This window comes from Teleopsis dalmanni, chromosome 2, assembly GCF_002237135.1.
Source record: "Teleopsis dalmanni isolate 2A chromosome 2, ASM223713v2, whole genome shotgun sequence".
NCBI classification, from domain to species: domain Eukaryota; kingdom Metazoa; phylum Arthropoda; class Insecta; order Diptera; family Diopsidae; genus Teleopsis; species Teleopsis dalmanni.
The window spans coordinates 230,484,710-230,510,561 of NC_051847.1; the positions used below are offsets into that span (position 1 = coordinate 230,484,710).

Genomic DNA, 25,852 nt, shown 5'->3' on the forward strand with positions numbered 1-25,852 from the left:
ACTTCTGTTAGACAAAACTAGACATGTCCGTAAGGAACTTACTAAAACTTAGTTGCTCTTTGAATTCTGCTAAATTTATATATGTTGTATCTCTTGGCCATAACTGGCCACCAATCTTTTACCAAACATCCGTTTGCAAGAATAGAAAGCTTCACAAGCCTTTCTGACTCACATCATCCGCATAAGCTATCACTTTTAGCCGCAATAGCGGTGAAATCGCATTATCTGAGGTGTTCTTCTAGTGCCGTGTCTACTCATGATTGTATTATCTATCTTAGACTACATATATATCGCTGCATATATTTTAAATATTCGCTAAGACTATTAAATGCCAATGCAACAGGCATTGTCTAAATTTAAAATCAATTCGTTTTTTGACTATTAAAACATTATATATGGTAGTTAAAACAAAGACTGGCATGGTAGGTGAATGTATGGTGGGCGAGGATACAGGAAGATGCTTACAATTTTTGATAATATACTCTCTTGCTTTTACATTTAAGCATTCTTTCATTCGTTTGCTCGTTTTTCACATCTTATTCACTAAGTTTATACATGTAATACAAATAAAAGATACTTGTGTATAGCATAAATAGTAATAAAAGAGGAAATATTTAGCTAACAAATCGCTGACCTATCGTGATGAAAGACTCCTAAACAATGTAAAGGCAGAGATAAGGAAAAAAAATATTCAAATAGCTAAACCGTTATGGTTTTTCCTGCAAAAAAGAAATAATATACCAATTTCAGACTATCTTAAGTTTTCTTAATCCCCTACTGTGATCAGAGGCATATTAAACAGCTCAGTAATCCTTGATTTACTAACTGCAGTGGACTAAGTGGAGGCTAAATGTATGCTTCAACTTATTAGGCTATGGCTTGAAAATAGCGAAAAGCTCTGAACGATTTATACGGGAACGCTGAAAATATCTACAACTCCTTTTAATTCAATAAGTCTAGAACTTAATTGAAGACGAATATAATTTATAAATAGATTCTGTGATTATTACATGTATTGAAAAAATACTTAACAGAGTTCATTCTAATATCTTTTATGGCTAAAAATAAAAACAAAATTGGAAAGATAGTGCAGAAGCCCGTTTAGCTTAACATTTTATTTATTAGGTTCAATTCCTCGCTTGACATTTTAAGATTAAGATTAATTATTAAAATTTGTTCCATAACTCAGCAATATTTTCACAGTCGCACCTTAATGAACGACGCCTAACCCGTCTGTGTCAGAGGTTATCTGAAGTGAACACGACGGTTAATGTAAATATTGATAATAAAATGATTATTTCCAATAAATTTGAAAACAAATTTGGCCTTAAACTGCATGTCTGAATTTGATGACAAGGGACTAAACTGTGATTGATATGACAAAGTCATATACTGAGTATTTACTAAATTAGATAAACGTGAAATTCTACAATGTTATTATATTTAATCGTTCCAATGTACAATCACATGGAGGCAATTACCTATTATTTACCTCAATGCATATAAAATAATAAATTTAATTATTATATTTTTTACTTAAATATGTATTTTATTTAAATTCTAATAATAAAAATATTTTCATATTTTAAATTTATAACTGCTACGGTACAGGTACTAAAAATATGCAATTGGAAAATTAATCTATTTACACATAAAAAAGAAATCTTGCAATTTTATACCTAATTACTTAAATATAATTTTTCTAAATTAAAATATTTAATAGAATTTGCACCTTTCGTATGAAATCGCTTCAAGATCAACTAATGCCTTAAAGTAGGACGAGTATAATAATAAATTAAATAAAGGAAAATTCGTTTTAATTCAAAATTTATAATTCACTAATCTCTTCAAGCTTCAATTGCACTCATAAGCCTGAAAAATTCTACATATGCTTTGGTTATAGCTTCTCCTATTTACATTTTACTTGAATCATCCTTAAATCTATTGTAAAAGAAAACCTTTTCTCAACATACGCGACATTTATCTATCTCCATTCAACCACAATTGTATCTGTGCTGAGCTCTTGCCTTTTGTTTCCAGCACCATCAAAGCCACATATATGGTTGCGATAAACATACATACCGCAAAGAACCAAAATGTAAAGTCAGAACCCAATGAAACGATCATTGATCCGAAACTTTTAGTAACCACGAAAACCGAAAACCAGTTTACCATTACAGTTAAACTGACTGCAGTGGCTTTGAGATCGGGTGTAAACAGCTCGCCCATCATAAGCCATGGTATAGGTCCGTAGCCGACAGCAAACGTTATCATGAACATAGCCATACATAGCAATGGTAGCCAACCAATTGAAGACACATCCTTTCCACCTTCCTTCATATTGAAATATGCACCCAAAATAGCCAAACTAATTGTCATCACTGTGCTACTAAAGATTAACAGCATTTTACGTCCAGCACGCTCAATCAGAAATGATGAAGTCAGAGTCATCACAACTTGTACAACGCCAACAATGATCGAACATATGAATGGATCCAAAGTGCTACCAGCTGATTTGAAAATAGGTACTGTGTAAAATATTACTGCATTTATTCCTGAGAATTGCTGAAAGAACATTAGTAACATGGAGATTACGAGTCCCTTAAAAGCAGCACGATTTGTAAATAAATCCATTAATGACGCTTTGCCACCAGATTGGTCAATATCATTTTGCAGTGTTTGTATTGCAGAGCGTGAATCACAGTAGCGCCCCCAGAGCCATTTAAGAGCTAAAGCAGCATCTCCGCGTCGACCCTAATGACGACAAATAAGAAATTAGTAAAAACAATACTATTATTTTAAATATTTCTTACCTTCTTCAGTAAGTATGTGGGTGTCTCTGGTAAAAAGATCATGCCTATAAATAGCGCAATCGGTACGAACAAACAGAATGTACTAAGAGTTGTCCAAGAAACATATGCTCCAATTACATAAACCAGCAGAATGCCTACTGTTAAGAGCAATTGAAATAATGTACCTAAGCTTCCGCGAATACTAATCTCCGCAATTTCGGAAATGTACATGGGGGCAACGACACAAAAACTTCCGGTTGATACACCTACGAATATGGAAAACAAATTATATTATGCAAAGTGGCATGATCAAATTAAAAATCAAATTAATTTTATATTTAAAATAAAAAATATTTCTGTATATATATGATGCAGAAATTTAAATTCTGAATAATTCTTGCAAAGATGCTATTTTGGAAAACTAACTTATTATATGCTGAAGTTATGAATCAATAAAGCTGCATTTGCCTTCTAATGGTTTCCTCATAAAAAAGTCTCTCAAAGTATTTTCAATTTATTTATTCACAAAATGTTGGTCTTTGGCCCTTGCGACTTGTGGAGTAACATGAGAATGACTATAGGTTCTATACATAAAATAGAATATATAGATCATGCAACAAATAATGCCTTTACAAACAGAATAGTATTGAAATTTAACAATTAAAAATAAAAACGTAATTTATTAATTCAATTATTCTACAGTTGGTTTATGATTTTGTGCTAATATAAACACAACAAATGAATTGGTTAATAAAGCTTTCACAGCAAATTAACAAAGCTCCAGAAAAATGTGTGAACATAAAAGTTAAGTACGGCTTTGGGTCAGTTGGTTAAGGTGCGCTGTCTATGAGCTTCAAATTTGGCAGTCTCAAAAGTTATTTACGAATAAATAAATACAAGAATTATTTCCAAGACCACTGATGATGGGTATTTGGCAACACTCGAAACAGCTGTATGGTTAGCCAAAAATTCAATTAATTAAAATAATATAAAATTAAGTTTTGTTGTTGTAGTTCATTACTATTCTAAAAAAGCTCCTTATCCTCTTTATGTAAAGGGAAAAATTTTCATTTTTTTATTATAGTATTTATTATTTAGTATTATAAAAACTAATTGAAAATCATCTGCTGTATAACCAAAACAAACTAAGATAGAGAATTTGACTTACCAATCATGAAGCGTCCAAAATATAGCAATCCCGCGGATTTGGCGAAAATAATAGCAATCCATGCTAATATAAATGGTATGTCCATCACCATTGCTGTATAACGACGTCCGATAGCATCGGCTATATAACCAGTTGGAAGTGCTCCTAGAAAAGCTCCGATTGCCAACAACGAACTGACCCAAGTCTCTGAAAATGTAAGAAAATGAAAATGAGACAGGATACTAATGAAAAGCAAATGAACACAAGTAATACGTTCCATGTAGATTGAGAAAGATCTGTGATATTGTTTGAAGGGAATACAATTAAAATAAAAATCAATAAATTCATGGCACAAAAAATATTATTATGAAATTAATTAATTAGAAATGTACCGATTACATTCTAAATAATCATAGATATGAACATACCCCTGACCATCTCATTTCTATCTCGGGGTTCAAGAATTACTGAACAAAAAACAAAAAAATATTTAAACAAAATATTTTTCTTATTTGCTTTAATCTCAAAAAAAACTATTCATTGACAATTTATTGATGTGCATTTAGTATTTCCGTTAATGAAATCTATACTAACTCGAACGCGCTACATTGGCTACCGTTAGTACAGTTTGTTATCAGAAACGTTGAGATATTTGCTCAACAGTTGACCAAGCCACTAACTTGATTTGTTTAGTATCACAATTACAGCAACTCATAGATAGATTCCCAGTGGTAAACAAACAAATCAATCGACGATGAGTGCAAACCGCAAATAATGACTACACTTTATAATGGCAGAAGCGGAGGGAGTGGCAGTTATTTACTCAATGAAATTTTATACTTTTGAAAAAGTTGGAATGAATTGGCAATCCCTGAGGTAAATAATAATAATTTCACATTTTTTAAATTGTGGTTGCACTTGAATGATTAAAATACTTTAGACTTACGTTGATCCACTGTCAATAGCAGAGATGTTGTTGTTGCATTAATATTAGTAATGTTTTCTGCAGTGGGATCAATGCTAATTTGTGGTAATACTGGTGATGTCCATGCCAACGCAGTACCTGCTGCAACAGCGCCAAGACAAACTGAAATGAGAAAAAGGACGCCATAAAATTACTTGCATTTGTTTGATAGGATTAAAAATCCTCGACCGTCATACTTACTCACTGAAGCAGCAAAATATTGCATGGTTTTTGAGTTGCGAACCACATTATCATTAAGTGGATCATACAGGACTGAATTGTGTGAATTGTGTTCATTTTCCTCTTGGTTGACGGTCTGAAGTGAACAAGAAATTGATATCTTTTAGGAATTCTGTTATAACAAATCTCATACACCCCACTATATATAACATAACATTATCATTTTACTTATAACATCTTAACGGTAATCCGTCAATATTTCACCAATGGCTTACTATAATCATTGATATTGTTATGGTTCAAGTTTATACACATTGTATAAGCTTGTTGTAGACTTCGAAATGTCAACACCCATCATTTGAATTAGTTTAGAACTTGCTGACGAGTAATTAGTAAAAAATATACATGGGGCAGATATAACATATAACAATACAATATTTACTACGGGACTAAATTTAAACATTTTTAACGTTCCACACGTGCTTAAATGCAGGCACGTCAGCAAATTACAGGCGCCATAAAAATCTTAATAAAAACATCGCTCGACTTGCCAAATTGAAATTCTTCTCGTCAACCAGTGACCAAAATTGCTGCATTACAACAGATACAGCTACAGATACAGATAAAGGTGGAGAGACAGAGATATGGTGATATATATATATGTGAGTATGTGGGAGTGTCCGCAAGTGAATTAAGTGCATATTAATTAATTATATAATACAAATTCAAATAATGGGTCGGCGGGAATATCTTTTTACACAGCGATGTGAGGAACTTAGAATTCTTCAGTTGGGTTCATTCTCATTTTGGTTAGTTGGCTTTCAACCAAAAACGCAATTTGTTGTCAAAATAAATGCAACGCAGTGCATTTTTATATTCGCACTTGAATATTCGCAAAGTTTATTTATAAAAAAGTCAAGAAATTGCAAACCAGAAGAAAGCAATGTCCATTATTTTTATTTTATAGCTGAAATAACTGAAATGCAGCTGCTGCATTGGTTTTAAGATCAAAATTCGAAAACTGTGGGTGTCATTGGTGAAACAAAAGTTCCGATATTCATTTTTATTTTATAGAAGAATGGGTTATAAGGGGAATGAACAGGAGTCATTTTTTAAACATTTTTATGAACTGAAAGTTTTAGTTTGCGTTTGAAGTTAAGCAGACTTCCGGCTCTGAATGCAAATATCCTTATTTTATAAACACAGAATTAATAAAGAGAATATCTGTTCAAACACACACATTTCGTCTATCCGATTTAAATTGAAATTTAACAATATGAAAAAAGATATATTTGTAGAGAAACAATGTATCACAAAATCAAGAAAGAGACTTTATTAATATCGATTAGACAAAATCCGGAAATAATATCTTAGAAACTGAGTAGGTACAAACTGTAAATCTAAGTCATGAATAAATATCTTAGAAACCGAGAATCTAAATGTTTCGAATATTGATCTTATATTTAAATTTTAATTGCTTTCTGAATATGGTATATAAAATATCAAGTAAGAGGATTATGAAAAAGATTGACCCTGTCTAATTTAATGTCTGTAAAGAATTTCATTAAAATTAACCAATATCTCGATTGGGGGCTCTAATCTAAGAAGATAGAAGATAGAAGAAGAATATCTCGATTCAGCCATGTACACTTTTCCAATATGTGAAACAACGTCACTCATTTCATGAATGGATGAGTTAGAATTAATCAAAAACTCGGCAAACATATGGTATGAATCATATCTGAAATGTTACATATAAGTGGACTATGAATGCAGATGACTTTGAGTATATATTCCAATATAGGAAATGTAAAACATATTATTTATCTCCAGGTTTTTATATATATTGTTCCTGTTAAAAATCGAATACTCTAAATATGTTTCTGAAGTTCTACTGCATTTAATATGACTTTTGTAATATAGTGCAAAAATTAGCTTAATTTAATTAATTAAAAAAGTTCAACATAACATATTTCAGTTAGTGCTAATTCATATAAGAATTGTTTGAATATATGAAATTAGTTTATGAATATAGATTTTTAAAGTCAACATATCTCGTTAATCAGATTCGAATATATTTTTGTTAAGGACACATTATAATTTGAGAATCTTTTTTGAATAGCAATAGCTTAAGCATAGCTCCCGGATGTTGTTCGCATTTGTTGATTGTATGGTAATTACATTATTACTTATAAATAATATACTATGTAATTTACTATTTTGATAAATTTGTACATTAGAGTTGACTAAAAATATTTTGTTATCACAATATCTTTAACTTCTGTTCTTTAAATCTATTTACTAATAAGAATGAGTATTGCTTTTTGCCAGAAATAATTAAAACTGATCTAATAGATATCACAAAAGCAAGAGGCATGTGTGCAGTTATCAAAAGGATTGAATTTAGATTAAGAATAAGATTACTCAACATTTACCGGAGCTGAAAAAGTTTAAGTTAGCATTAGATCGTCTCGAAAAAACAAATACTAAATAAATCTTATTATCTCGACTGTTTCATGAAATCATTAATAAATCTACTCTACCAAATTACGAACTATTTGAATAGTTTAGAAAACATAATTTTCTCGATGTTCAATATCTGCAGTAAATTTCACAAAACTCAACGCCTCACATCAAATAATCCTAGATTGCAATATTAAAGGTATCTCGTACTATAATATAAGTGTTTATATATATCCACCGATTGAATAATTCATAATTAACATATATCATTACAAATCACTATAAACATTTAAATAATTTCACAACATAAATGCATTTAAAATTATAATTTCGGGGTGTGTGCAAAAAAGTAGGAGTAGTAGTTGCCCATGTGCGCAAAAATATCGTTTAGATGCGCAAATGCACTAGATAAGACGTCTTTGTGAAAATTGTTCGAAATTGGAGCAAACATATATATTGGATAAAAATAATTTGCATTTCAATTATTCGAGATTATTAACTTTATATTTTATTACCTGCCACCAACGTGCCATGACGCGCACGACTTTGTCTGAATCCATTTGTGGTCTATTGGCTGTATATGTATTTATGATTATTATATATAGATCTGATCTTGTCGACTTGAAGTTCAAACTTATTACATAAACATACTATACAGCATAAATATTTTATAAATAGAAAATATTGCTTATTTATAAATTTATTATTGCTTTGGTTCTTTTTTATCACAATTGTTGCTTCCTCTCACGAGACGCAGGCGGACAAATAAACAGACAAACTTTCGGTCTGACTCTTTAAATATCGCTCTGAAGTGGCCGCCGTCAGTTCGAACCGATTTGTCGGCGATTCTTTATAGTTGTTAGAGTTATTTACTCGATTTGCTTTTAATTTATTATTATTATGAAACTGTTTTAATATTTAAAAAATACTAAATGTCTATACTATTTATTTTCTGTAATTGTTAATTTTTCTCTTCCTTTAAACTTCAGCCGACTGTTTGCCACGATCTTTTAGGAAAGACTACTTTCTGCCATTGTCCAAAAGCTATTTCTGCATTTTTTAGTTCTCAAAAATCTCATTGTCTTTTTAAATTCTAAAACTTTTCAAATTTGTTTTCGTTTACACACAAAAAAAATTTGTGTTATTATTGAAACTATTTATGTTTAATTAAATAAATAAATAAATAAGTAAAAGAAATAATAATCAAAATATATGCCAAGATGTACATATTTTTTTTATAGATTTATTTATTTTATTTTTTATACTTCTTACTTAAAGGGTTTATATCTCATGGAAGTGAAAGATAAAGGAGAATCACTACAATCCAGTCAAAAACTCAGATTATATTTGACTATTGGCTAAGCCCTCAGACAGATATATGAAGGCAAAGGCAAGCCAAACTAGAGCAGTAAAAGGAATACAAAAACACAAATGTGGTTGGATAGCGCACACTCTAAGACTATATAGCAATATTCTTCGGTAGACACTAAAGTAAGATCTTAAATGCTTCAATATATTACGGTACGATCTAGAAACAAATTTGTTTAATTATTTTAATTGTGTAATAAAAACACTCCAATAACAAGACAATTCAAGTACTTAAACATTTTATTATGATTATTATGATGAATACACACAAAGGATTTACGAAGGATTTGTCATTTCATATACATCAATCTGTTTTACTATATTGAATACAGAATTTTATTGATGTAATAAAAAAAAAATAAGTATAAAATATAAATTAGATGATTCGATGATTCTTTTATGCTAATTTTCAGTATCTGTCTTGAATTTTATATTAAGCAGCTTATATATTTACTTGAAACCAACAATCATTCACTGTTAAAAATTTGACAACATTTAGACAAATATTATAAATCTCCTCTAAATATGACGTATAAGCTTCCAGATATCTACACCATATCCTTTAGCAAGCCTATAGAAAAAAGGTATTCAGATATTTACTTATTGAATTACTATATCTAAATTATTAAGACTTACCAATGACATACTTAGGAGTAAGGATACTGCTTGATATCAACTCGAATCAATTAATAAGCTTGAAGACAGGATAATTCGTTGTGAATAATTTAAATGGATTGACATTGATATAGTACTTAAATCTTTTTGCAGTGTATTGTTTATATATAAACCAAATACCTTACATTATTCAACTTGTCTGTTATTTGAATATGTGCCAAAAAAGCAACTAAATCATCTCTCGAAGTTTTCATCTAATTTTCATCACGTGCGATACTTTTTGTTTAAGTAAATATTTTGAAAAGTTTTTACGTTGTAAAGAGGTGTGTCAATTACAATATATTCCATTCGTTTATATATATATATATGATTTGGTTATAAGAAAAAGAAAAAAATTTATTAATTATTCTCTAACTTGTGGGACAGTTCAAGCCATTTTAATATATATATATATGTCTCTGTAGATGCATTTGCCAGATTTGTGGTGCAAAGCAAGGACAGGACAGGATGATAATAAGTTTTGTGTGACTTAATATTATTAATAATAAAATTTTTTAATATTTCATAAACCAAAAACAATATGTTATAATAACATGAGTAATTATAACTTTTTATTTAACAATCATATTTTGTATAGAAAAATTTTTTAATTAATTGCGTTTACTGATCTTAGTTTAGTGAGTTTAAATTTATATGTATATATATATTAATTTATATAATTAAGATTATACAAAATTTATTTGGTTTTGTCATTTCAAAATAGATGCATAATTCGAATGAAAAAGAATTTAGATTTCATTTTTACGTTAAATTGTTTGTAAATTACAATTAATTAAATTCAGGTTCATCATACGCAATGAAGGCTTGTTTTATAAAAAGATCTTATGTCTTAATGAATTATGGCAATTATTTGCGAGATTTGTTTCAATTTATTTATAAATTTGCTTATACGAGAAGCTTCTGTAATGTTTTATTTTGTGATTTAATCGCGTGCATTTATTTCATTTATTTTCTGAGTATTCCACCACACAAGCCATCAAAAGTGTACTTAACTAATTTGAACCCATTTGACTTTACTTTCTTAGTTAAAACTGAGCCCGTCTATACGATGAAATCCCAAAAGCACCTTCTTAATAACATTTGCTAATTTCATAATCAACAAATTCACGTGAGCTAACTATTTTCACAAATGGGGTAAACATTGAGTTCAAGTCAAATATCGTATATAATTTCTATTTATGTATATTCCATATGTTATAATTTTTAAAGCAAATCATAGAGCCGAAGCTTAGAACAAAATGAAAATATCTCCTTATTGTCAACGAAAATAGTAAACATAGAATGTATATATTTGATAAATTCAATATGATAATGACTTTATTCAAGTTCTTTGTAAGTACGAGTAGAAGCATACAGATATACGCATACATAAATAAAATTCAGTTCCAGTAGAATATATATTTAATATAACCCGGATCACAACGTAAGCATTGTTTCAACTTAAAATGCGGGCAGAAAATAGGGATTATATAATAGGTATATAGCTGTCAAAACTACATAGCAGTGAAGCAGTGTACTACATAATTCTGACCACACTTACCACATATATTTTTTATAACCCAGATCACAACTAAGATTATGTTTGCATAAGAAATCTGGTGCTGGTGTGGCGATAAAAAACAAAAAGCGGAAACAAGATATTTTAAAATGGAAAAAACCGGCAATCAAACAAATTAATGTAAAATAAATGAACCATCAAAAAATTATATTCTGGAACAAGTTTAATAACAATTCGAAATTAATAGACTTCGGCCACAAACTAACAGACTAACGACTAATAATCGAGTCTTTTAAAGAGATACTTTTATAAAAAATGCAATTTTTAGACATTTAATTTTATTTTTATTATTAAAAAAAAAACCGTGCACTGCTACATAAAGGATCCATTGTGCCCCTTAGTCGGATTAGAGTGTTTCTCCAAGTCCGATTTCTTTAATGAAAGACAGTATAGAGCCCATCTTTCCTAGTATTCAATTCTTATGATCCATGAAATACCCTCCTAGGCGTTTCTTCCGCTTGTGCATGAGTGCTGTGATGCACATGGTATGCAGTTTCTCTTTCTTCTCTACAGTATCTGCAGTCTGAGTTGGATTGAATTCCGAACTTCGATAGGTAATATTCAATTTAATTGAGCAGTAATAATAATATTTTAATGTCTTCAATATTTAAATTGGCAACTTTATGAGTGCACATTGCTTGATAAGTGAAACTCTGTATTTGCGATTGCGAGGTCTCCAAATAGATATGTCAATTACTAATTTGAAATTGGTTATTCGAACGAATAAATCATACAATTCTATTATCGCTGAGTATAAAGTCAAGAATACTATTAGAAAAAAAATTTTCCATTTTAGGTGTAGGGAAGTGTATTTCCTAATACCTATTATGTTATAGAGAAAATAATCAAAAAGAAAACTTATATTATGTTATTTGTAACTTGCAGTACAATTGATCGCTTGATAAATATATTTGATTATTTATACTAAAATGTTTTATTTTTAGTTAAATTAAATTAAGTGTAAGAGAAATGTACAAATATTAGTAAGGAAAAAGTGGAATTTATACTACTTGAACATATTTACAAGGAGCCGTTTAGCTATGAAATTAGATTTGAACAAATTATCACTGACCTAAGCCAATTTACTTATCAAGCATGCGGTGCTCACATGTCACAACTCAACCTTTGTCAGTAAAATCTCTACTTTGCCAGTCTTATCAAATATATGATACGAGTACACCAACTAATATTACGCATAAATTACTACTTTTCGAGGCAAGACCATAAAATATCTACTTCATAACTTGAAGCAATATCAGCAGTAGCTGATGAGAAATTTAATAGACGATAACAAATTCCTTTATGCTTTAAATATTTCTCAATCCACATCGAATATAAAGTAATATATGTACAATTGAATCTGTAGAATGTATATATCATATATACATTATAGGTTACATATAAAATATTTGGAAATCCGAAATTGTGAAAAGAAAGTTGTTCAGTCACTATTCGCGTGCTCTCGAACATTTCTTTAACGCAGCACATAATTTTATTTCTTTTGAGTCATATGACGTTTATCAAGTTCAACAGCCGATCAGTATCTTAACTGTTGCTGTTGCTGTTGCTAATCTATAGAACAGAATTGATCGTACTTGTAGTTTATAACCCCAAAATAAATTGTACAATAGCGTTCATTTTAAATCTACATTTTTATCATTTGCATATTCAATTCTATAGACATCAATTCTTTAAAATGGGTCGAAGACACAATGGGTACATCAGAGCCAATGACATGTATATTTGTTTTGTATCTCATATGAAATAAATTGATAAATATAAATTCAAAATAATGGGGATGGACAGATAAGGAAGCTATCAGAGACTTATTAACTTGAATGGCAGTGCAAAAATTTCTATAAGCGAACATCAAAAATATATATCATACAGCTATCATATAAAACATGTATATAATACATATAATATTATTTCAGTGCAAGATATTTAACTGAAATTTTTCACCCAGTTCACTTCAAATTAATGTAATTCTCCATATAAACGTTTGGTTCAGATATAAGTTACTACATATAATATTTAATTTCTATTGTATTCACAATAGAGTTGGTATTTTATCAATTGAGATTAAAGCCTATTTTTCAATACATTCGAGTGTTATGTATATGCGCATATGTTATTTTAATATCAAAAGTAGGTATATTGAATTTTTATATTTATTTTACTTAAAAATAAATGTTATAATTCTAAAAGTCATTCTTCATATATTATATAGTAACAACCTTTTCTTCCAATCGTAAGGGCAGTTGTGACCGACTATATACTTTAATATAGTTTTTCTTTTATTGCTCCACATAAACATAATCAATTAGGAAGCTTATCAAAAGTTGTAATTAATGTGGCCTTGACAATTTGAAATCATAAATCTTAAAATTGGTAAAAATTTTTAAATTGTATTATAATCAATTTTGGTTTCGCCTTATTAGGATTGAAAAATATTAAACTAGGTATAACTGATTTTCACTACTGAATATCACCAAAATGCTATCGTTTTAATTGTTTAATAGAGGCCCAGTTCAAGTAGCAATTGAGGAATCGAAAGTCCTATTCCGAATTCTGTTAAGTAAATTTATAGATATACTATTATAAATTTATCTACTACTCTCTATATAAATTTATTCAAGATCTCTTCATGAATTAATCTACTTATCTTCTATATAAAATACTATTTATCTATTAGTGGTATTACTTGTAATTTCAGATATTTGTGATCCACAAAAACTAAACTGATTCATATTCATGATTCATTTTTGTTTACATAAGTCAGTCAGACGCGTCTACGATGAAGTTGTCAAGACCAGTCAAAGATCTTGAAAAAAGGTCTTTATAAAGGTCTAAAGAAAATTTATAGAATTTTATTATATGCACTTTGCAAATGTATTTAAATCATATTTATTTAGACAAACATTTACAACATAGGTTTAAGAAATAAACCAAAGTCGTTGACATTGAATATATAATTTTAATCACGATCTGCAATTATAGTGGCAAACCATTTCTGCCCCAGTTGTCTGAATTCTTTATAGTTTTATTGCCATCCCTACCACTGAAAAATTTTTCAATATTATTTCTGTATTTGTGAATATTTGCGAATAAAAAAATAATTGTTTTAAAAAAAATTATTACTCAGGTGTTTTCACAATAGATGCATTTGTTTCAAAGGAGTTCGACTATATAAAAAATACTATATTATGGAATATTTAATTTACACAAACCGGAAACAATTATAGAGAACATTTATCCCTGCGATAAAGTCATGGCGAAGGGCACAACCTTCAGTTCTTCTTAACATTCTTATTATGATTACTTTTTTATTCATTAAATTTTAATGTAGTCAATAAATTACCTTCTCACTTCCTCCATTTGTTGTCATTTTTTCCATAATTTAATATTTTTATTTAAAACACAAAAAATCCTTTGTTTTTTGTTGTTGAACTTCCTAGATTCTCTGTTAATTATTTATAAATAATTATAAATGCACTCTTTATTGATGTATTTCACGAAAAAAAGAATCGTTATTTTAAACGATTTCGATAAAAGAATTTAGCCTGAGATGCGAACTAAGTTTTTGAAAATTGCGTAGCCAGCGAGCGTTGAAATGTAACTGAAATTCTTAAGGAAGCCGCTTAACAACGAAACCGAGCAGAGTCGTCCGTCCAGTAATTCAGAGAAAAAACAATTTTTGCTTCGGCTTTAAAGATTTTTGAACTGTAAACGTGAAACCAACATACCCGGTAGTGCGATATGAGACTACCTGTCAAGTACGAAAGCAGCAGAGTAGCTATGAGCATATTGGGTAAATTGGTAATAACAGTAAAATTTCATCTATTTTTATATTTTGTTGATTTATCTCAACAACACAATCGAATATTGCATAAATATTAAATAAATTGATAACTTCATACACTAAATTACCAATTGTCACGTTTTCGGGGGCGTATGAGTGATAAAGTAATCACAATCGCTTGATAAGTGGTTTTCTTTAAAAACCAAATTGATTAGTGTGAATTATTTCTGATCTCCCATAGCAGAAATATATAGTACAAATATAATATGAATAAAGAAAAATTATAAAATAATATACCATTGCTCAAAAAATATAACTATTTAGAAAAAATAGAAATAAAAGGTATAGAATTGCTAAATATAAAGAACTATTAACAGTTATTGCGACAGTATTGGCAAAAATGTGATTGATATCACAGCAAAAAGTGCTAAGTAAATTATAAAGGAAAACAAGGAAAACATATGTGAAGTATGCCGTTAGCATCTTTCTTCCATCTTGGTTTAAACAAATTTAGATTTAAAAAAGTTATCTATTTACCTAAATTTTTACCCTTGCAACCTAAAATATAAGTATATAATACTAAGAAATGAGATGATTTCAAACTACTGGAAAATAAGATGGTTTATAAATACAATAATATACATACAAATCTTCATATTAATATTAATCAGATTAAGGATTAGGCACAATATCGCAGCAAACGTTTTAATTTTCAAAAATCAGCATTAACAGATGTTAATTGAAACTACATGAAACACAAACGTTAATTCATCTCCAATTTTTTTTCTTTCACCAGGACATCGTCTCTAACTAGTCGTTGTTTTTTAAAAATATACAATTATTATGAAATATTGTATCATTGTATCATATTCACCTACAGACTGTAGAGCTGCACTTTGAATTTGGTCTTACTCTTGTTAGATTAGCAGGAGTTGGCGAGCACTTAAACACTATTTTGAAATTCCTGATATGTTTTTACATATGATTTAATCTTTTTTAATTCAAAAGGAATCACAAAATAAAACCATTATATTGGATGCTTAAGACCTAGAGGCAGGAATGTAGAGGCAGAGTAGACTAGTGGCTGTTTCTCACTGTCGCTAAAAATGCAATAAAATTTATAAAACCAAAAAAGAAAAAAACCTAAATGCGGTTCTAAACTTTAATATAGCACATAAAATCCTTCAATATATAATTTTGATAAAGAGTTGGTTAAAGCACAAAATCATTTATAATTTTCACTTACCGGAGCAGAAATATAATAAATTAATTTTCTAACATATAAATACTTAAATAATAATAAGTATTTAGTAATTAAATAACCCAATCACTATAATATGTTCAGCTTCAGTCTTAATTGTTTCAAATCATAATCAGTGCTGCTCCTTAGAATTTTCCTTTAGAAATTTGTCTTTTATTACCATGCGCTCTCAACTCTCTAATAATTTAAAAAACTTTACGCAAAACAACATAAATTAAATAAATTGAACATACTTCAACAGCTTATGGCTGGCAGCTATTGAACTTTTGATCGCAGCGATATCCACCATAAAAGCCATCGCATCAACTATACCTTGCATCTCTAGAAGTTTCGCATAGTCACCGTCTTCAGTCAACGACTGAATCCAACAGGAGTATCGGTGGGACATGATATTGCTTTACAGATTTAAAACGACTAACAACTATAACAAAAGCCAAAATTCTTAATTAAAAATTTATTTATAAAATTAAAAGCATCGATAAATTGATCACAATTTTACATAAAGAATTATTTTTACAATACATTATTATTTTTACAATTACGGTATATATATTTATAAAATAGAAATAAATAATTAAATAAATAAAGAAATAGATTGCTTATATAACTAGTTGAACATAAAATTGGTTAGTGAACAATTTCAAAATATTTAATTATTATCAGCTTGGTTTGACTGAAATAGTCAAACCAAGCTGATGTTGACTGAAGTTTAATTCCAACAAAAAAAAAAGAAAAAACAGAAATATTTAAAAAGAGGAAACCTGCGTGCTCTTTAACACCAGTAAAAAGAGCTTATACTATTTATAAATATTCACAAAAATATTCGACGCAAGTGTCTTTTTAAAATTTTTGCATTGCAAAGGGGACATTTTTTGAAAGTATCGACTGCTCTATTTATACAAGCTTTGCAAAAAACATGTCCACACTCTGTACTCGTAGGAACTGTCATCGGTGCGATGCATATGGGACACATTGGTTGACTATGTTTAATCGCACTTTTTTCAGCAAGAGTTATATCTGATGTAGACTCTGGAGACTTACGATTTGGTGAGCACAGATCAATGACATTTGGGCCAAATACAATGTCATCATCTTCCTCACTGGATACAGATGCATCTGAAACACTAAATACTTCATCGAGTTGAACTGTAACAAAATAAGAAAAACTTTATTAATATTATTTAATCAAATTAAATTTTTACCGAAAGGTAAAGATCTTTGTGAATTACGGTCGATATTTAACGGGACATTGTGTCTGAAACGACCAGTTGACCTATCAGTTGCTAGTGGTTGAACATTTACTTGGTGAACCTCATCTAAGAATCGATTCACTTTTAAATTACGTATGTTAGATATTACGCTCGATACTAGAAACTAAAATAAAAAACAGTCAATACTTACTCTGCCGAGTTTCTGCTAGAAGTGCTGGAGTACTTGGTGAAAATGAGCGTGGATATTCAGCCCGGTCTGGGGTCCTAATATCTGCTGACAAATCAGCTTTATTCTTTTAGCATCAAAGAAAAAACAAATCATGAAAACATTTTTAATAATAATATTAGTTGTAAGACTTACCGAAGACATTTTGATAACTGCTATTTTATAACAAACTCACATACAAAATACATTTAACGGGATTATGTTACAATTTCTGCGTCTAACCGCGCATAAGCCTTCTTTAAACAAACAAAAAACAAAGAAATGTCATTTCAGTCAAATTCGATGCAATCGATAATTCACTAAACAATCAAATGTGGACGTCGATAGAAATGAAACAGAATAAAATCCTACGTAACGTAAGAACGAGATTTGCAAATGTATATTAAGAGATAACCTAAATACATTTTAAAATTATTTTAATATTTTACAATATGAAAAAGAATAATAGAAACAGCATATTTTATCAAACTACCAACAAATCAAGAATATCAATAAATAAGAGATCTTCGAAATCTAAAATTAATTGCATGCAACGCTGTTACCTGTTCCTGCTCGTGTTTTAATATTAACAGCTGTTATTCGTTATTGTGTTGTCGTTTTTGTCCATCTGTTTATGATTTAGGAAAACTTGTTTACCGAGACAAATTGCAAATTGCTCCGTTTTTACAACTATATAATAAAATGTGGATGGCTATAAAATTATTTCGCATGTTTTCTACATAACGATTAAATAAAAACAATTAACTATCACGCTTACAATTCAGCAATAAATTATATTATATATTATATAATTATATATATTAAAGGTACATAGATGTGGAATTCATGTGTATAAATTTTTAAAATAGTTTTTAAAATAAGTTTTACGTGCAAAAATTAAAAATGCAATAAATTGGGATATTTCAATGTTTATTTTGAATAGATTTTGACATTTCTCTTTAAAATCGTAAAATAATCTACGACATTATGACATTTCTTCTAAGATCGTAAAAAAATCTAAAACATTAAGACATTTGCAGAGTTGCACAGAGAAATAATCAACATTTTGAAGGTGATTTAAAATTAATCTCGACCATAAGGGGATCAACTTTTGTATGGAAAATGTGAGATTAATATCAAGGTTTATACTTTAATCTTGATTTTTGCTTTAATCTAATTTTAATGTTCAAATAAATTAAGTAAACTTAAAGTGATAAAATGATTAAAGCAACGGGTGTTTACACGAGTTTTATTTATATTCGTTTTTGTAGAAATAACCACACTACCGCAGTGTTATATTAATAAACTAAAGTTATTGTGAAATACAATTTTGTCAGATTTGAAAGAATCTTTAATTTGAAGTTTTTAAAAAGAATAATAAAAAGAGTAAAAGTGCACATTAGCACTAACTCAAATAATAATAATAACAACAACAACAACAAATATTTATAGATAAAAGAAAATTATGAATATATATTTCAATTTCAATTTTTTTTGAAACTTTATTGCTTTGTTGAATGCATAGCAAACAAAAAATCACTCTTATTACAACTTTACCGGTAAAGTACAAAAAAGGTGCATTTAAACGTTTATCATTTTATTACTTTTCGACTGTGGATATTCGTTCACGATGGAAGTTTTAATATATGCTTATAAATCTAGTGAACGAGTTCTGTTTACTGAGATATTAAGTAGGAAATACGATAATATGCCTTTGATCTCTAATTTCATACAATTACTTATGATTTCTATTTTTAAACAATATTTTTCCTGCCACAAGCCGTAAAACTTAAGCGTATTGTAACTCAGCCTTTTATTTTTATCGATAATTCGATATAAATAGGTCGGTGCATTAGCAAAGTAGGAGGCAGTGCTCAGTGTTGATTTGTTTGCTGAAGTGTGTAAGTGCGTTAATAGTTTGTTTGACGTAAAGTGAAAAGTGTATTTTAATGCAGATTTTTAAAAGTTTATTTAGAAAATAATTTCTTTTCACAGAATTAAAAAGTGTAAGTCGCTTTGTGTTTTGTTTTGTTAATTTTTCTTGCTTTATGATATTGGGGCTGTTGCTTTTGCTGGTGCTGCCTTTGCTCAAGTGCATCACCATGACAGCAGCAGCAGAGCACCTTGAATAATTTGTTGTTATTTTTAATGTTTTGTTAAATGTGCAATATTGAGTGAATATCATTTAATATGCACAGCAACTATGAAAATGGCGGCAGCTAAATATATAAAATAAATTGCTTGTATTAATAAGGCTATATAAGATTATTGATTAAAATGGTACCCACAAATTACACACAAGTTTTTAAGAAATTTTTTTAATCTGCATAATTTTTATACTCCTTGAGACTTATAGAGCTATTTACATTTTTATTGCAGAAATTAAAGGAAGAGACTTCCCATCATTTTAAAATACGGTAAATTCATTAAACTATTCTAAAGCTCTTATTATTAACTATGTCTGATTTTAGGTTAGAAAAGACTACATTGACGTGTGGAGCACCATTTTTTATCAAGGTAATAAATATAAGTTTATGCAAATGTTTAAACAATCTTCTTGAGTGAAGACGTAGAGGACATCATTAAATTTATTTTATTGAAATTTGCACACATTTAGGACGTACTTATCTGAGTACCTAGCCATATAAATCATCTGTATCCTCAATGACGTGCGTTTGAAACTTAATCACTATAAAAATAAGGACCATTAAATATTCCGCTAAGAGTTGCAAACATAAATAGTATGTTCAAGTTCTTTTTTATGGTAGTAGTAGTAGGTAGTGTAAATCGCCTTTACCACTCGCGTAAGATTGCGTATACCTGTCTATATGCATATAGTTTTATGTATTATTTTCTACATATTATACAAATCTCTTTTATACACTTTTTCATACTGTTTATGTATATAGTTCAAATACATAGTTTTATAGTTATATATACAAATTTATAATTTCTATATATTACTATTATCATTTGACATTCTTTCACACTATATATATGTATATAAGTTTAGTTAGATTTTTTATATTTTTTATTAAATGCTTTTTACCGTTCTTTCACTTTATTTCATGCTAAACATTTTAGGCGAAATAAGCCTGTGTTATAATTTTTAAAAAGTTGTGTCATTCTCACAAAAGTGATTAGCTTCATTTCGACCTTAGATTAAAAACTTTAGGTCATAGATCTGGTAACCTATAATATATTATATGAAGTGCCTAATTTCTTACTAATTAAAAATAATTCATTAGTGTAAAAACTGTATATCACAGATATTCGCTTTTATACTTAATGACAAGTCTCATAAATATTTTTACCTGTGTCAACAGTAATATTTGTCTTTTACACCAGTCCATCTCCATATGAGCTATGGTTATGTCCTCTTAATGCATTGGAAACATATAAAGTTATTGCTCTATCTTATATGTTGGTCAAAGCTTGTTTACAAGAAAGTAATATCTTATACTCGTATATACAAAAATATATATTCTGTTATAATGTTTGAAAAGGATTCAATCAAGTTTATGTTAAAGCGATAATCTACGAATTAAATTTAACCAGAATCCATACATGAAGATGTACTAACAATAGAAAACATCTTTGGATTTGTAGCGATATATCCTTTATATCCTTTAAAGTGGTCATTTAAAGTTTTATTAAATCACATTTAAAAAGTTAGTAAACGCCAAACTGAAGGAAATTTAATTATAAAGTTTTCAAATGATTAAATTATATTTAAAAACTGTTGCTATGATATAAAATTCAATACAGCAATGTTATTCTGTGGATGCAATTACATCTTACAACATGGACGCATCTTTTTAATTAATTTAAAATCCGTATATAATGTGTTTGGACTGCAAGTGCCAGGCACAGATCTCGTGCCTGTTAAATTAGAAGCGATGACTAATTATGTTTTTCCACAAGTAGCCAAGGCTGTACAAACTTTCAATGCTCAAGTTCCAGGTTTTGTGTCACTTTTTGATTTTATTTTATTAGTGACACTCACCAAAGCACTTGTCGTGCTTTAAATTAGAACGAGCTTATAAACTACAGCTTTATTTGGAAACACAAGTTCAACGAATTGAAAGTTAATTTTTGAAGTTGACTAGTTTTATTTCAAAGCTATTCTTTTTGGAAAGACAAATATCTCAACGAAAATAAAAACGAATGAATGCGTTTTCAAAGCAAATATCATTTTTAGGCTTAAAAACCACATATTGGGTATGAGCTACGAGTATGAGAAGATCTATTCGTGCATCATAATCATGGAAAAGCGATATATTCTCTAAAAAACTGAACGCTAAATAGCTTTCATCAAGGTTGTTAAGCACATTAAACAACAAATTATTAAAGATGTTTAGCTAGCCAATGTCTTAGTAATTGTTAATGTGTGTTTGCGGGTGCAATTGTTGCTTAACTGTTGCTGTTGCTTCCTCAGCTGTTTTCGGGCCCGATGACGACAGTAGCACTAAACGAGCCTCTGAAGACCTTGGAGGTTATGCGGAATTATATTAAATATTGATATTTTTTATTTAAATGCTTAGATTGCTGCAATTCTATGCTATGTATTAGCAATAAAATAATTGATTATAAGTAAAAAGCAGAGACCATCAATGCGGTCATTTGTTGTATTAACTGAAAACGTATTACCCATTTTGTTTGAAGATTTTTTGGCATTGTGAATATGTAAAGAACTGGCAAAGGTCGATCACCTGGTTTCGAAATCATTTTATTAATTATTTACAAACGCGGGGAATTCGTTGCCCTGCCAAATTGAGTTGAATGGATAAATGCCTCCGTAGCAATGTGCGTGGTGTGCTGAGCTGAGCGGTTGTGTCACACCACAAACTTACATGTTCGTAAATATTACTGGAGTACTCGTACGTCTTCTGTTATTGTTTATAATTTTTTTTTAATAATTCAGTTTTGTGTTTTATTCGCTCAATGTTTTTTTTTATATTTTAATTTCTATTTAACGAAAAAAAATAAAAAACCAGAAATAAACTGGAAATCTAAGTTGAAGGTCGCTTACTTGAACTTGCTTGTATGATAAAAGTAATATTAAAAAGTATTCGAAATTGTTTATAATGGCAATCAAAATTTAATGTTGCATGTCTAAAGTCGAATTTTGTCTCTGATCAAGAAAATAGATAATACTAATGCTAATAGCGAGAAGAAACTCAGATTATAATATAAAATTTTGTGAGAACATCCGTATACCTATTTTCCCTGCACTTTTATTTATTGGATATTAAAAAGTTATACAATTCTGTTATCTAGTCTTGTTATGCTGAGTATGTGTTATTTTTAAAAAGTATTAAAGTTATCAAATTTATCCAATAAAATTTGATTGTAAGTCTTCAGTAACTTTTATCATTATTGCAATCATTAACCATTAACCACATACATATTGCATGTAAGGTGCAATATGTGTTATCTATAGAGAATATAAATAATACTACTTATAGAATTATAAATACAAACAATAAATAATTGCTTCTTCTTTATAGCGTAGTTAATCGTAAATAACGAACGACCGCAGGGACATAGAATCGGTCAATACTGGAATCTGTCTGTATTGAGTGAAGTGTAGCATAAATGCACTATGTAATGTTTTATTTAATTACTTTTTTATTCGTGGATCTCGTGTCAAAATAAAACTTTATCGACTTTCTTAATCATCTATAATATTAACCTTTGTATTGATTTTCAACATTTTTTGACAAAGAAAATGCTTTTATTTAATGCAATTGTACTCCTCCGATTGTACTGCTGTATTATGAAAAAAAAAATTATTTAAAATAATAGCAGATCATCCACCAACTCCGATTGTTCTGGAAGAGCATATTTAATTTTCTTATGTTAAGGTTACGTCACAAAGTCGAGTAACAACACATTTTAAATTAAATAAAAATAAAATAAAAATCACGATGTAAAAATGTTTTTAATTATTAATAAAAACATTCAAGAGCTGCGGTTAGTATATTGACCTAATTTACATACACGCATAACATATAAAGACTGAGGAACTCGACTTGAAGAAAGCAAAGCTGATGTAACTTTTGATACAAATTTCTTCCTTTAAACTTGTTTTTTTTTATTTAAGACTTAAGATAATTTAGGTTTAATATTTTTTTACTCATTCAGTTCCACTTCCCACTTCTCTCTCTTTAACATTATCGATACAAAACTCTATACCTTATAAGAATTCATTCCTTTAGGAAGCATTTATTTTATTTTTATTCTAAGTTACAACAGACTGAAAGTAAATATATTAAATGCCTGATTATATATTTTATTTTAATGTAATTTCGAGAAAAACATTTGAAACCAATAAAATGAAGTCAAACTGAACTAAAGGGAATCTGTACTTTCAACGCCTTAAACTGTGAAAATGCTATTTCTATTGAAGTGGTATGTTCCGCCTGATTGTAATACTCAATAGATGTGTTTCGGGCACCATTTCACTAAGATCTAAAAAACCTGCATCTTGGGCAAAAATGTATGGACAAACAGAACAGATATTAATGTAAATTTTCAGTTTAAAATAAAATGTTTATTTTAATTTTTCAGTTGATAAAAGTTCATACAAAAACAATTGTTCATCAAAATTTTTAAAAAAGTTTTCCGCTAACTTTAATATTTACTTGCATGTGATTAACATCTACCTCACAATACATTTTCAATGTTACCAGTAACTATATGATCGTTATCCAATCCCTAATAATCTCAGTTTGTGTGCACTTTTTGCCTTCGTTTGTTGCCTTGTTTTGTTAATATTATTAACTTTATTTACCCGTTTTGTGTTCATTTCAGTTCTAATTTTTGTTGTTCCTTTGTTTGTTTCCTTTTAGGCCACTGACCTATCCGAAAAACCAAAAAACGAGACAATGCATTAAAGAAGTTAGTCATATCGTAGACTGACGCAACAAAAAACAATAAAATTGCAAATAAATTTATTTCTATTATTTTTTCCCGCCCAAAAGAGGGACATTCCTAACAGAAACGTCATTATTTTGGTAAGAGCAAATTTAGTGTTTTTGTTTTCGAAGTTATTTTGTTGTACTTCTCTTCCCCGCGATCCTTCTTAAATAGATGAGTTGGTGCATGTGCTTTTCGTGAATACGTGGTACATTTGGGTGCTTAAAGGAAAACTACATTTTTCCGACCCATAAAAACGTAATGTAGTTCTGAATTCAATGGTGTCCGTTGTGCTCTTTCACAATAAATTGACACACCAGAATGTACTCTGAGTATATATCTACCTACGGTATATGCTACATATTGAAAGTGTTCTCATCTTCAAACTCGCCTTGTCAATCTTAATGATAATTTATTTGATAATTTTTTCTTCGCCACTGTTTATTTTACAGATTTTGCATTCTATTCCTTTTTTATATTTTGTGAATTGTTATATTCTCCTCTATCATTTTTTATTCCTGCCACTTGATTAATTTAGTTCTCTTTAATAATAAATTAATATAATTCTTCTCCAATTTTTTTTTGATTGGATGCAAAATTTATTTTGTTTCAATGATTTTCTTCTCTAACCCTGATATTTCATTGCGTGCTTTTCAAAGGTATTACGTATAGAGTCCATTATGAGGTCCGAATGTTGTGTAAAAGCCTGTCAAACTTAAAATTTATGCGATTCCAAAAGCTTTCAGTATCTGTATTATAACCAATATTCAGGTTAGTATAGGAGACTTATTCCGGCTTGTTTTTTTTCCAAAAGACAGCAAAATTGAGAACATCTGCAGTGCAATTTTACGTTACTTTACTTTGTTCTACAGCAATGTTTTCTGCTTATAATTTTTCACTCATCCAATTCAATTAAGAATAAAAACCTCATTTGGTATAGGATCGTTTTCTTCTGCACGCACAAGTGATCGTATTTGAATAAGAGTATCCTTTGTTTACCACTCTTTGTTCTATGCTTTAGATGCATTAATGCGTGTTATGCTTTGCCTTATACGCCTGTGTGTCTTCCGCATACAAACATCCTTTGTTGCTTTATACAGTTTCCTTGCCTTGAAGCAGAGTGCTCCTCTATGCGATTGGCCTACGTGTATAAATATTCTGTTAAGGGTCATCATTATCTCATGCGTAGAACATGAAATCGCATTTTCGCTGCCATACACTTTGTTTTCTTTTGCAGGTTACCTGAACTGAGGTAATAATAGAACGTGTAAACACTTCAATTGAATCTGCTCGGCTGCTAGGCTG

The 25,852-nt window shown here is 29.2% G+C and overlaps 3 protein-coding genes across 8 annotated transcripts in view; 1 reads left to right on the forward strand and 2 right to left on the reverse strand.

Moving 5' to 3' along the window:
* Nucleotides 1-1,657: 1,657 nt before the first annotated feature.
* On the reverse strand, nt 1,658-14,759 carry LOC119676678 (facilitated trehalose transporter Tret1-2 homolog). 2 transcript variants are annotated; one of them, XM_038087932.1, is made up of 6 exons: nt 14,509-14,759; nt 5,105-5,219; nt 4,886-5,026; nt 3,961-4,146; nt 2,814-3,058; nt 1,658-2,754 (listed from the first exon to the last, which is right to left on the reverse strand). In XM_038087932.1, exons 1-6 carry the CDS (start codon nt 14,542-14,544, stop codon nt 1,981-1,983), a joined length of 1,497 nt encoding a protein of 498 aa, XP_037943860.1. In that variant the 5' UTR covers nt 14,545-14,759; the 3' UTR covers nt 1,658-1,980. The 2 variants fall into 2 exon arrangements, with proteins under 2 accessions (XP_037943860.1, XP_037943859.1); XM_038087931.1 differs by lacking the exon at nt 14,509-14,759 and adding an exon at nt 8,062-8,562.
* Nucleotides 14,760-16,787: 2,028 nt separating this feature from the next.
* LOC119682548 (RING finger protein 10-like) lies at nt 16,788-21,318 on the reverse strand. 5 transcript variants are annotated; one of them, XM_038096013.1, is made up of 5 exons: nt 20,941-21,318; nt 17,783-18,316; nt 17,612-17,714; nt 17,413-17,541; nt 16,788-17,356 (listed from the first exon to the last, which is right to left on the reverse strand). In XM_038096013.1, the coding sequence occupies exons 2-5, from the start codon at nt 17,789-17,791 to the stop codon at nt 17,022-17,024; spliced, it is 576 nt and encodes a 191-aa protein (XP_037951941.1). In that variant the 5' UTR covers nt 17,792-18,316; nt 20,941-21,318; the 3' UTR covers nt 16,788-17,021. The 5 variants fall into 5 exon arrangements, with proteins under 5 accessions (XP_037951941.1, XP_037951942.1, XP_037951943.1 ...); XM_038096014.1 differs by lacking the exon at nt 20,941-21,318 and having other exon boundaries at nt 17,413-17,526; nt 17,783-18,341; XM_038096015.1 differs by lacking the exon at nt 20,941-21,318 and having other exon boundaries at nt 17,440-17,541; nt 17,783-18,341.
* LOC119682547 (AN1-type zinc finger protein 6) overlaps nt 19,508-25,852 on the forward strand; it is a 30,577-nt gene continuing 24,232 nt past the window's right edge. The window contains exons 1-3 of the mRNA XM_038096010.1: nt 19,508-19,632; nt 20,006-20,043; nt 20,098-20,143. The gene's annotated coding sequence lies outside the window, so the exon portion shown is untranslated. The remainder of the gene's footprint in view (nt 19,633-20,005; nt 20,044-20,097; nt 20,144-25,852) is intronic.

What these genes read in the sequence shown, in the direction of transcription:
- LOC119676678 (XM_038087931.1), bottom strand. Translation starts at nt 8,106, where the DNA reads ATGGATTCAGACAAAGTCGTGCGCGTCATGGCACGTTGGTGGCAG. An exon ending in TCATGGCACGTTGGTGGCAG is followed by an intron (nt 5,220 to 8,061) that starts GTAATAAAATAT and finishes TGTTCACTTCAG; the next exon opens with ACCGTCAACCAAGAGGAAAA. An exon ending in CCACATACTTACTGAAGAAG is followed by an intron (nt 2,755 to 2,813) that starts GTAAGAAATATT and finishes TGTCGTCATTAG; the next exon opens with GGTCGACGCGGAGATGCTGC.
- LOC119682548 (XM_038096013.1), bottom strand. An exon ending in TCTAGCAGAAACTCGGCAGA is followed by an intron (nt 17,542 to 17,611) that starts GTAAGTATTGAC and finishes GTAATTTAAAAG; the next exon opens with TGAATCGATTCTTAGATGAG. An exon ending in ACAAAGATCTTTACCTTTCG is followed by an intron (nt 17,357 to 17,412) that starts GTAAAAATTTAA and finishes ATTTTGTTACAG; the next exon opens with TTCAACTCGATGAAGTATTT.